This window comes from Cebus imitator, unplaced genomic scaffold, assembly GCF_001604975.1.
Source record: "Cebus imitator isolate Cc_AM_T3 unplaced genomic scaffold, Cebus_imitator-1.0 Scaffold38, whole genome shotgun sequence".
Lineage (NCBI taxonomy): Eukaryota > Metazoa > Chordata > Mammalia > Primates > Cebidae > Cebus > Cebus imitator.
The window spans coordinates 5,325,801-5,338,686 of NW_016107353.1; the positions used below are offsets into that span (position 1 = coordinate 5,325,801).

Consider the following 12,886-nt stretch of genomic DNA (forward strand, 5'->3'; position numbering starts at 1 on the left):
AAAAAAAAAAAAAAAAAAAAAAAAAAAAAAAAAAAAAAAAAAAAGTTACACAGAGCTTGCTAGGCCCTCTGAGAGATACCAAAAGTTTAAGACATGGATACCCCTAAAAGAAATTCTAACATTATTGAGAAACAATGTATACTGAGAGCTTTCAAAACAAAAAATAGAAATGCTAAATAAGTAGAATTATTCATGATAATTACACTAAAAGTCCAGAAGGAAGAGAGATGTCTGTGAATTTAAATCAGAAGGTTTCAAGTATACGGGTATACTCAATGAAAGTATTCCTATACTCAGTAAGCTATCCCTAGAAAGACATTCTGTTCTAAATAATATTAATAGGAGCTAAAACTCACGTATCAATATGTGCCAAATGCTAACTTATCTAATCCTCTGAACAACTGCATGAGGTATGTACTGTTACCCCTTTTAATCAACTAGGAAACTGAGTGAGAGGAACTTTAAGTGACTTGCCCAAGCTCAAGAAACTAGTAAGTTGAGGAGCAGGGACTCAAATCCTGGCATTCCAGCTCTAGGACCTGATCTCTCTACACAGTCCTTGTCCTTACTGAGCAGAGTGGTGTGAACAAAGGCACAGAAATGAATGTATAATGTGATTGCAGGAGATAGCAAAGATGCTGGGCAGACAGGCACAGCAGATTTAGTTAGACATCTTTGCTCTTGGCCAATATATGTTCAAATGGAGAAATTCTTTATTTGATTAAAATCCAGACTTACTTAGCACTTTCGTTATATAGTATGATGTTTTAGAAACCACCCCCTCAAATTACTGCAGTGTAGAAAAGCAACCATATGAAAAGTTCCTTCATTATTATGTGTGTCTTATTAATTGCTACACAAAACAGTAACCCTTTCTTTTCTCATTTAGTTATTACTTAATTGGTAAAGAAATTCTATATTGTGAACTTAAAGGATCAGATGCAGTTTGGAGTAGTAAGCCCCCAATATGTCAAAGTAAGTAAATTCTCTCTCTTTTTTTTTTTAATTTAGACCAGTAGTTCTCAAAGTTTTTTGCCTCAGGGAACCCTTTACACTTTAAGATTAACAAAGATCCAAAAGAGCTTTCTTTTATGTGGGTTTTATCTATTGGTATTTATCATATTGGAATTCAAATTGAGAGGTTTTAAAAATAATTATTGATTCTTTTTGGTTTTGTTTTTCCCAAGACAAGGTCTCACTCTGTTTCCCAGGCTGGAGTGCAGTGGCACAATCTCAGCTCATTGCAACCTCAGCCTCTTCAGTAGCTGGGACTACAGGCATGTGCCACTATACCTGGCTTTTTGTAATTTTTGAAGAGACAGGGTTTTGCCATCTTGCCCTGGCTGGTCTTGAACTCCTGTGCTCAAGTCATCTGCCCCTGTGGGCCTCCCAAAGTGCTGGCGTTACAAATGTGAGCCGCCACACCCTGCCTGATGAATTGTGAGAATAGACGCAATACATATTAACATATGTAACTTTTTTTAATGAAAAATAACAGTTTTCCAAAACAAAATAAAACTAGTAGGAATAGTGGCATTGTTCACACTTTTTTGCATATCTCTTCAACATCTGGCTTAAAGCAAGATCAGATTTGGCCTGTTGTGTTATCATACAATATGTAGCCTTTGGAAAAAATCTCTATACACTTGTAAGGATGACAGTGAAAAAAGACAGTAATATTTTGGTGGTACTGTGAACCACCGATTTGGAAAATGGATATATTTATAAATTGCAAAGGATTTCTCAACCACCCACTCCGTTAAGCATATTTTCTAATTAAATTGTCAGCATTTCTTGTGATGACTAGAACAAAATTTAGCATGGCCTTGCAAAGAAATATAGGTATGTTATTAGTCCATTTTTATATTGCTATAAAGAAATACCTGAGACTGGGTCATTTATAAAGAAAAGAGGTTTAATTGGCTCATGGTTCTGCAAGCTGTACAGGAAGCATGATGCTGGCATCAGCTGGGGGTTTGGGGAGGCCTCAGGAAATTTAATCGTTGAAAAAGGAAAAAAGGGAAGAAGGTGTCTCACATGGCAGGGGCAGGAGCAGGAGCAAGGTGGGGAGGATGGGAGGTGTTGCACACTTTTAAACAACCAGATCTTCCAAGAACTCAGTATCATGAGAACAGCACCAAGGGGATGGTGGGTGCTAAACCATTCATGAGACATCTACCCGCATGATCCAACCACCTCCCACCAGGCCACACCTCCAACACTGTGGACTGCAATTCGACATGAGATTTGGTGGGGACCACAGATGCAGACCATATCGATGGGTATTTACACTTTAAGAAAATGAGATTTGTTCTGAAAGTTAGTCAAACATTAATGGTTTGAATTTGGGACATTTGCTTATAGAAATCTTCTTTTAAATCAATATTGAATTCACAACCAGCTTGTAGAAACCCTATATTGATTAATGTATTGAAAGCATAGAAATTTTACTAATGCTGTCTTAATCTTTTATACTTCCTTCCCTCTTTTTCCACATTATTAAGAGATTCTGTGTAAACCACCTCCAAAAATAAGCAATGGAAAACACACCTTTAGTGAGGCAGACGTATTTGAATATCTTGATGCAGTAACTTATAGTTGTGATCCTGCACCTGGACCAGATCCATTTTCACTTGTTGGAGAGAGCACGATTTACTGTCGTGACAATTCAGTATGGAGTGGTGATGCTCCAGAGTGTAAAGGTAATCTTTCAATGTATTTCCTTCTTCATTTGTACATACTCTGGAATAATTTTGTAAATAGTTTTATCTATGACTAAACAAAGCAGGCGTATGCACGTCCTCCTCCTATATGATTGATTTCTAATATATTTTAATACAGGTTAGTTCAAGTCAAAAAACAGTTCTAGGTACAGAGTTCCCTATTTCTTACCTTCACATGTTCTTGGCATTTCATTTTTAACAGTGTGAACTACTATGTATCTGTGTGAGTTAGAAGTTTTTGTTTGAAAGAACCAAAAAAATAACACACAAAGTCCGTGATCCTATTTATGTGACATTCTGAAAACGTCCCACTATAGGGAAAAAGCAGCTCAGTGGTTGGCTGGTTGTAGAAGAGAGGGTGGTGAGGGAAAAGAAGGGTGACTCACAAAAGGGCATGAGGAAATTTTGGAGAGTAATGGAACTTTTCTTTACTGTACTGGTAGTTACATGATTATTTGTGTTTGTCAAAACTCATGTAGCTGTATACTTGAAAGGTGAATTTGACTGTATGTAAATTATATGCAATAAATCTTTAAAAATATCATTAAGGAGAATATATCATTTAAAATGCTTCATATTTAAATGTTTAACATTTAAAGACTTTTTAGAAATGTTTTTAACATCTTGCATTCCATTCCTTGTCTCTGTTTCCACTGGAAATTACTACTTGGTACTACTTTTTCTGTAAAAGCAGATTTCCATTAATTCTGGGGTTTCTCTCCTTTTCCAGTGGTCAAATGTCGATTTCCAGTAATCGAAAATGGAAGACAGATAGCAGGACTTGGAAAAAAATTTTACTACAAAGCAACAGTTATATTTGAATGTTATGAGGGTTTTCACATCGTTGGCAGTGACACAATTGTCTGTAACAGTAACAGTACTTGGGATCCCCCAGTTCCAAAGTGTGTTAAAGGTACAAAGTTTGTCTTTTTTCTGTCTTGGTTTGTTGTTGTTGTTGCTGTTCATTTTTGACTTTATTTCTTTGATATTAACTATCAGTCATACAGAATAACTGAAAAGGAACAATTTTAGTATTTAACTCTGTTTTGTATTCATTTCTATGCCAGATCTATGACATGAAATTCACATAAAATTCTGCTGTTGTGATTTGCTGTGCTTTTCCAGGGTTCTCAGCATGTTATGTACACTGCATGGGTGTATACTTTCTCTGGTTCAATAATTTTATGTATAAAAAGTAGGTTACAACCACTTTTTGGAGTGAATTAAAACACGGGCATTTTTATCTAAGTAAGTCAAGGGCATAATTCATATAAATAAAATGGCAGCAATAACTCCCAGGTGGTTGATCTAATAACGTTATTTTATTTCCTAGAGCCGCCTCCTTCCAGTACAAAACCTCCAACCTTGAGTCATTCAGGTTTAGTAACTTCTTCCTTGTGTTTCTCAAAAATCTTATAAATTCCTGGAGAAAATGCCAGTAATAACTCCCAAGTGTTTGATCCAGTCTACATTATTGTTTTCCAGTGTCGACTTCTCCCGCTACAATATCTCCAACTTCCAGTGTCTCAGGTTTAGTAACCTCCTGCTTATATTTTTTCAAAAATCCTTTAAATTCTTGGTGATTTTTTAAAAAATCCTTCAAATTTCTGGTGATGTCCACTCATTCATCATTTTTAGTAATGAAAGGAGGGAGGACATTTGTCTAGCCATTTTAGTTGTTATACATAGTGATTCTAAAATTATCTGCCATAATCTGGGGTTATAATTTTATATATATATATTGAATTAGGACCTTCCTTTTTATTAGTAAGATGTAAGTGGGATGCATTTAATGCACTTAGCATAGTACCTTGTATATAGAAAGCTCTTAGAGCTAGCTAATATGACCTATTCAACACTTAAATTAATGTTAGGGAATAGGAACATCCATGTATGTTTGTTAATATGTATATGTGTTAATATGTATGTTTGTTAATATGTATGTTTTGTGTCATCAACTTCGCTATTTTATTCTTTTCAGAAGTGATCTGTTGACACTTTTACTGAGAATGTTCCTATTCCAGGAATTTTTCATTTTCTGGAATGCAACGAGTTTGTGTCTTCTGATGTGACACATTTAAACAGGGAAATTTCTGCTGTCTCCAGAGCAAGACCTATATTTCTGCCTCTTCCCTACCTGCCCCTCTTCCACATCTCATAATGTTATTTTTTTTTTCCTCTTTACTGGGCAGTTTTATCCGGCCATAGCAAGTAAATTTTATAGCAACGGAAAGGCAGGAAATGTCCTTACTTACTGAAATGAAATAGAAGACTTTTTGCAGGGACTCCTGGTCAACCACTGTGCTTACGACTGGAGAGATCATTTTGATATGATGGAAGGAGTTATCATCCTGATTACAACACTGCTGTCTCTGGTTTCACTTTGCTTGCAGCAGAAGCAAGAGACAGTAGTCATTGTGGGAAGAGCATTAGCCTGGAAAGAAACATCATTTCTATGGTCTTCCATTTCCCTTTAGTTTAATGTGGATGTCGAACTGAAATCTCAAATCACTGGCTTCTAATTCGAATATATATTTCCTATCTCCCTAATATGTTAAAGGATTGAGGGGAATTATGCATGTTAACATAGTAATTAAAATACCTTCTTATAGGCTGGGGGCAGTGGCTCACTCCTGTAATCCCAGCACTTTGGGAGGCTGAGGTGGGTACATCACAAGGTCATGAGCTCAAGACCAGCCTGTCCATGATGGTGAAACCCTGTCTCTACCAAAAATACAAAACTTAGCCAGGCATGATGGCAGGCACCTGTAATCCCAGCTACTTGGGAGGCTGAGGCAGGAGAATCGCTTGAACCTGGCGGGGGAGGCACGGAGGGTACAGTGAGCGAGGATCGAGTCACTGCTCTTCAGCCTGGGTGACAGAGTGAGACTCTGTCTCAAAAAAAAAAAAAAAGAAAAATACCTTGTATTTTTGTTTATTAGTAAGGTGTAAGTGCCCGGTGTATAGAAAGTTCTTAGAGCTAGCTAATATGACTTATTCAACACCTAATTTAATATTAAGGAAGAGATAGATCCATGTATGTTAATATGTAATTGGTAACTGGTAGCCTCTTGAATTGAGTGCTGTAGGGTTTGAGGGCAGGAAGAGATGGGCTTTTTGGTGGACTGATATGTGAGCAAAACAAAATTGCGTTTGAAATTTATACTCAATGAGGCATCTATGCTTACTCACATGCTCTTAGCGGGTATATGCACTAAGTTTGTTGATACAGTCTTTTGAAAGAGTTGACAATAAGCATTTCATAAAGTGTTTATAAAACACTGATCTAGCTTAGTGCTTGAGAACAGAGGAGAGAATTGCTTGTGAGAAAAAGTTTATAAAAAAGAGAAACTACAAGGGTATTTTTTTGAAAAATCATTCCTCATGGGATTGTCAGTCATTTTTCATCATCAGAGGACAACTAAATAGCAACATAATTATGTTAAGGTAGATCTAAATTACTAACATGAAAAAATAGCCAGGAATCCTAAGTGGAAAAGGGGAAGATATAAATTATGTAGTATGATACCACTTACAGTTTTTGAAAAAGATACATATGTTTACCCCAAGCACATTTTTTTTTTTTTTTTTGAGACAGAGTCTTTCTCTGTCACCCAGGCTGGTGTGCAGTGGCATGGTCTCAGCTCACTGCAACCTTCACCTCCCAGGTTCAAGCGGTTCTCCTGCTGCCTCAGATTCCCAAGTACCTGGGATTACGGGTGCCCACCACTATGCCCAGCTAATTTTTGTATTTTTAGTAGAGACAGGGTTTCTCCATGTTGGCCAGGCTGGTCTTGAACTCCTGACCTCAAGTGATTCGCCCGCCTTGACCTCCCAAAGTGCTGGGATTACAGGCATGAGCCACCAAGCCCAGCCACACATTACTTTTGTGATTTATTATTGGTTATCTTCTAGGATTTCCGTTATAAAATAGAGTATAGTGAGCATTCTTGTACCTACATCCTTACATGCCTGTGCAGCTATATATGTAGGCAAATTCTAATCTGTAGAATTGCAAAGTTTGTAAAGTATGTGTAGTCTTCATTTTGATAAATAATCTTTAAAAATCAATATCAAAATTAAAGTCATAATTTTATATTGACAAGGCCCTGATGAATTTATAAAATCAAACTTATTTTTCTAGGTCCTAGACCTACTTACAAGCCTCCAGTTTCACGTTATCCAGGTTGGTTAGCCCTTTATCCTACTGATATTGTTAAGAATTTGTTTTACTTAAAATTTTTTTAAATTAAAAACTTTAGACATATCTAAAAAAATGTTAAGAATTTTTAAATGATAGGTGAAAAGTAACATCTTATTTTAATTTGCATTTCTTGGTTGTGGGTTTTTATTTTTTTGTTTGTTTGTTTGTTTGTTTGAGACAGGGTTTCACTCTGTTACCCAGGCTGGAGTACAGTGGTGCGACCACAGCTCACTTCAGCCTCAACCTCCTCCTGGGCTCAGGTGATTCTCCCACCTCAGCGTCCCAAGTAGCTGGAACTACAGGCACATGGCACCACACCCAGCTAATTTTTTCTGTATTTTTTGTAGAGACAGAGTTTTGTCATGTTGCCCAGGCTGGCCTCTAACTCCTGGGTTCAAGCAATCCTCCTGCCTCAGCCTCCCAAAGTGCTAGAATTATAGGTGTGAGCCACCATGCGTGACCAATTTGCATTTCCTTAATTATCAGTGAATCTGAACTTTTTTTTTGATCTACATTTGTTTATTCATGTGCTTTGTCTATTTTTCTATTAGGTTTCTAAAATATTTTTCTGAGTGATTTTTGAGAGCTCATTATGAATTAAAGCCCTTTTAATATGAAGCAAACAGTGTTTTCCAGGTTTTTTTGTTTTGTCAGTTTTAAGCTTGTTATACTATTGAATATAGATTACTTTTTATAACTTTTAATCACGAGTTGTATTTGAATATATTTTTATAGAATTTCAAACTTACAAAAGTATATAGAGTAAAAGATTAGTTTCTTTCTAACTTATCCAAGTTAATTACTGTTAATAGTTCAGAGTTTCTTTTTAAATCCATGTTTGTGCATCAAGATCTTTTTTTGGAAAGTTTTATTTTAGTTTGGGGGTACATGTGAAGGTTTGTTACATAGGTAAATGTGTCACAGGGATTTGTTGTACGTATTATTTCATCACCCAGGTATTAAGCCTAGTACCCAGTAGTTATCTTTTCTGCTCCTCTCCCTCCTCCCACTCTCCCGCTCAAGTAGACCCCAGTGTCTGTTGTTTCCTTCTTTGTGTTCATAAGTTCTTAACCACTTAGCTCCTACTTATAAGTGAGGGCATGCAGTATTTGGTTTTCTGTTTCTGCATTTGTTTGATAAAGATAATAGCCTCCAGCTTCACCCAAGTTCCTGCCAAAGACATGAACTCATTCTTTTTTATGGCTGCATAGTATTCCATGTGTGTATGTACCACATTTCCTTTATCCAATCTGTCATTGATGGGCATTTAGGTTGATTCCATATCTTTGCTATTGGGCATAGTGCTGCAGTGAACATTCATGTGCGTATGTCTTTATGGCAGGATGATATATATTTCTCTGGATACATACCCAGTAATGGGACTGCTGGGTTGAATGGTAGTTCTGCCTTTAGCTCTCTGAGTAATCACCATACTGCTTTCCACAATAGTTGAACTAAATTACACTCCCACCAACACTATATAAGTGTTCCCTTTTCTCTATAACCTCGCCAGTAACTGTTATTTTTTGACTTTTTAATAATAGCTTATTCTGACTGTTGTGAAATGGTATCTCATTGTGGTTTTGATATGCATTTCTCTAATGACCAGTGATATTGAGCTTTTTTTCCATATGTTTGTTGGCCACATATAGGTCTTCTTTTGAGAAGTGTCTGTTCATGTCCTTTGCCCACTTTTTAATAGCGTTGTTTTTCCTCTTGTAAATCTGTTTAAGTTCCTATAAATGCTAGATATTAGACCTTTGTCAGATGCATAGTTTGCAAAAATTTTCTCCCGTTCTGTAGGTTGTCTGTTTACTCTGTTGATAGTTTCTTTTGCTGTGCAGAAGCTCTTCAATTCAATCCCACTTGTCAATTTTTGCTTGTGTTGCGATTGTTTTTGGCATCTTTGCCATGAAATATTTGCCTGTTCTTATGTCCAGAATGTTATTGCCTGCATTGTCTTCCAGGGTTATTATAGTTTTGGGTTCTACATGTAAGTCTTTAATCCATCTTGAGTTGATTTTTGTGCATGATATAAGGAAGGGGTCCAGTTTCAATCTTCTACATATGGCTAGCCAGTTATCCCAGCACCATTTACTGAAGAGGGAATCTTTTCCCCATTGCTTTTGTCAATTCTATGGAAGATCAGATGGTCATAGATATGTAGCCTTATTTCTGGGCTCTCCATTCTGTTCCATTGGTGTATATACCTGTTTTTGTACCAGTACCCCCATGCTGTTTTTGTTAGTGTAGCCTTGTTTGAAGTCAGGTAATGTGATGCCTCCAGCTTTGTTCTTTTTGCTTAAGATTTTCTTGACTATTCAGGCTCTTTTTGGTTCCATATGAATTTTAAAATAGTTTTTTCTAGTTCTGTGAAGAATGTCGTTGGTAGTTTGATAGGAATAGCATTGAATTGTAAATTGCTTTGGGCAGTTTAGCCATTTTAATGATATTGATTCTCCCATCCATGAGCATGGGATGATTTTTCATTTGTTTGTGTCTTCTCTGATTTCTTTGAGCAGTGTTTTATAATTCTCATTGTAGAGATGTTTCACCTCCCTGGTTAGCTGTATTCCTAGGTATTTTATTCTTTTTGTAGCAATTGTGAATGGGATTGCTTCTCTGATTGGGCTCTCAGTTTGGCTGTTATTAGTGTATAGGAATGCTAGTGAGTTTTGTACATTGATTTTGTATCCTGCAACTTTGCTGAAGTTGTTCATCATCTGGAACAGCTTTTAGGGCAGACTAAGGGGTTCTCTAGATATAGAATCATGTCATCTGCAGACAGAGATAGTTTGACTTCTTCTCTTCCTATTTAGATATGCTTTGTTTCTTTCTCTTGCCTGATTGCTTTGGCTAGGACCATCAACATATTTTTATGTGTAGTTATACTGTAGTTTGGTGTTTTGTCTTTTGTTAAAAATGATGTCATGCTGTACATATTTTTCTGCAACTTGAACTTTTTCCACTTACACTCTTAGATTGGGGTTGTGTTTAGATTTATTCTCATCTTTTCTAATGGTGACTTAAATATATACCATATTTCATTTAACTGTCCTCCTATCAGTGGTCATTTATATGTTCAGACATTTTACATTAATAGGTGGTTGGATGTATAGCCTTTGGTGTCTTTCTTACTAAAACTTTAGGTCTTTCATATGCTGAAATTATATAAAGATTTCAACTACGTGTTCTGACTTTGGTCTTTGCACTTAAATCGTTGGTACATCCGAAATTCATTCTGGTGTATATAATGAGATATATGGTTCATCCTCTCCCCACTCCACCCACCACCATCCAATAGCTAAACAGAACCATTTTTTGAATAAGTTATCTTCTCCCCAACTGATTTGAAATGCCAATTTGTATCATACATTGCATTCACAGGTGTTCCATCTTCCTTTCTCCTTTGAGCTTTGTCTATTCTTCCATTCTTGTACCAAAAGCAAGTTTTTTTTTTAACTGTAGTACTATATGTTTTAATAACTTCCAGAATACTTCTTTTCAAAAATTTCTAAGGTACTCTCATGTTAATTTTTCCAAATCAACTTTTCATTTTATTTATCATTTGACCATTTTAAGTTTACAATTCAGTGGCATTAAGTACGTTGACATTGTTATATAACCATCAGTACCATCTATCCCTAGAATAGAATACAACCATCCCACACTGAAACGCTACTTCAACAGTAACTCTCCATTCCTCCCTATCTCTAGCACCTGATTAAACTACAGTATACTTTTTGTCTCTGTAAATTTGCCTATTCTAGGTAAATTCATATAATTTAGATATAATAAGTGGATTCCGCTTATGGAATCCCAGTATTTGTCCTTTTGTGTCTGGCTTATTTCACTTAGCATGTTTTTAAGGTTCATCTATATCTTATCTTGTGACATGAGTCAGAACTTTATTCCTTTTTATGGCTGAATAATAGTCCATTATATGTTTATACTATATTTAATTTATTCATTCATTGTTGCTAGACACTTGGGTTGGTTTGTTTTTATCTTTTGGCTCTTTTGAGTAATGCTGTTATAAACTTTGAGTTCCTGTATTAACTTCTTTTAGTTATATACCTGGGTGTAGAATTGCTAAATCACAAGGGAATTCTATTTTTAATATTTTGAGGAATTGCCATACTGTCCTCCACAATGGCTGCACCATTTTACATTCCCACCAGCAGTGTACAAAGGTTCTCATTTTTCCACATCTCCACCAACACTTGTTAAATTGTTTTTTCAATAATACCCAAGTGTCTTAGTCCGTTTTGTATTGTAAAAACAGAATACCACAGACTGAGTAACTTACAATGAACAGAAATTTATTTCTCGCAGTTCTGGAGGCTGGGAAGTCTAATATCAAGGTGTGGGCATCTGTGAGAGCCTTCTTGCTTTGTCATGATATGACAGAGGCCATCACATGGTAGAAGGGAAAAGAGAGGGTGAGAGAGAGAGTAAGAGGGGTGAAACCATGCCCTGACTAGCAAACACAACTCTGCAATAACGACTTAGTCCATTCATGAGGACAGAGCCATAATGACCAGAACACCTCTTAAAGGTGCCACCCCTAATAACATTACATTGACAATTAAATTTCATAATGAGTTTTGAAGGGGTCATTCAAACCATAGACCATCCTACTAGATATGAAGTAGATATGCATACTGGATATGCATTTCCCTAATGATTAGAAATGTGTTGAGAATCTTTTCATGTGCTTGTTGATCATTTGTATATCTTCTTTAGAGAAATATCTATTTAAGTCTTCTGTCCATTTTCAAGTTGGGTTGATATTTGTTACTGAGTCTTAGGAGTTATTTATATATTCTGGATATTACTCCCTTATTATATATATGATTTGTAAATATTTTCTCCCATTTTGTGGGTTGCCTTTTAACTCTGTTGATGGTGTCCTTTGATTTACAAAATTTGCTTTTAATTGATGAAATACAATTTTTTTCTTGTCTTGCCTTTGCCTTTAGTGTCACATCCAAGAAATCATTGCCAGATCCAACGTGGAGAAGCATTTCCCCTATGTTTTCTTCTAAGAGTTTTATAGTTTTACCTCTTGTGTTTAGGTCTTTTATCTATTTTGAGTTAATCTTTGTATATGGTAAAGGTCCAGCTTCACTTTTTTGCCTGTGAATATCCAGTTTTACTAGCATCATTTGTGGAAGAGACTGCCCTTTCCCCATTTGGCTGTTCTTTGTCACTCTTGTTGAAAACCATTTGACCATATATGCAGAGGTTTATTTCTGATGTCTCTGTTCTAGTCCATTGGTCTGTATGTCTGTCTTTTTGTCATTACCATTGTTTTGATTCTTATAGTTTTATAATAAGTTCTGGAATCAGAAAGGGTTAGTCTTCTCAACTTTGCTCTGTTTCCAGGATTGTTTTGGCTATTAGTGGTCCCTTAATTTCATATGAATTTTAGATTGGATTTTTCTATTTCAGTAAAAAAAAAAAAAAAAAAAATCAGGATTTTTATAGGAGTTGCACTGAATCTGAAGGTTGCTTTGTAGCATTGATAGTTTAAAAATACTAAATTTTTTCAATCCATAAACACAAGTGTCTTTCCATTTATTTATGGCTTTAATTTTTTAGCAGTTTTATAGTTTTCAGTATGTAAATCTTTCACCTCCTTAGTTAAGTTTATTTCTAAGTATTGTATTCTTTTTGATGCTATTACAAATGATATTGTTTTCTTAAGTTCCTTTTCAGATTATTCATTGTTAGTGAATAGAAATACAACTGAGTTTTGTATGTTGATTTTGTAACCTGCCACTTGGCTGAATTCATTTATTAGTTCTAAGGGATGTTTGTGTGTGTGTGTGTATATGTGGGATCCTTTGAGAGTTCCACATAAAAGTTCATGTCATCTGCAAACAGAGCTAATTTTATTTCTTCCTTTCTAATTTGAATTCTTTTTTTTTTTTTTTTTTTTTTTTTTTTTTTTTTT

The 12,886-nt window shown here is 35.6% G+C and overlaps 1 protein-coding gene across 12 annotated transcripts in view; it reads left to right on the forward strand.

Moving 5' to 3' along the window:
* CD46 (CD46 molecule) overlaps nt 1–12,886 on the forward strand; it is a 33,896-nt gene that overhangs the window by 8,149 nt on the left and 12,861 nt on the right. For 5 of the 12 annotated variants that reach the window (XM_017525531.2, XM_017525541.2, XM_017525532.2 and 2 more), the window contains 6 exons: nt 890–975; nt 2,505–2,702; nt 3,454–3,636; nt 4,057–4,101; nt 4,209–4,253; nt 6,868–6,909. In XM_017525531.2, the coding sequence (XP_017381020.1) occupies nt 890–975; nt 2,505–2,702; nt 3,454–3,636; nt 4,057–4,101; nt 4,209–4,253; nt 6,868–6,909 (599 nt within the window). The remainder of the gene's footprint in view (nt 1–889; nt 976–2,504; nt 2,703–3,453; nt 3,637–4,056; nt 4,102–4,208; nt 4,254–6,867; nt 6,910–12,886) is intronic. The other 7 variants (XM_037737391.1, XM_017525534.2, XM_017525533.2 and 4 more) reach the window with 3 other exon arrangements.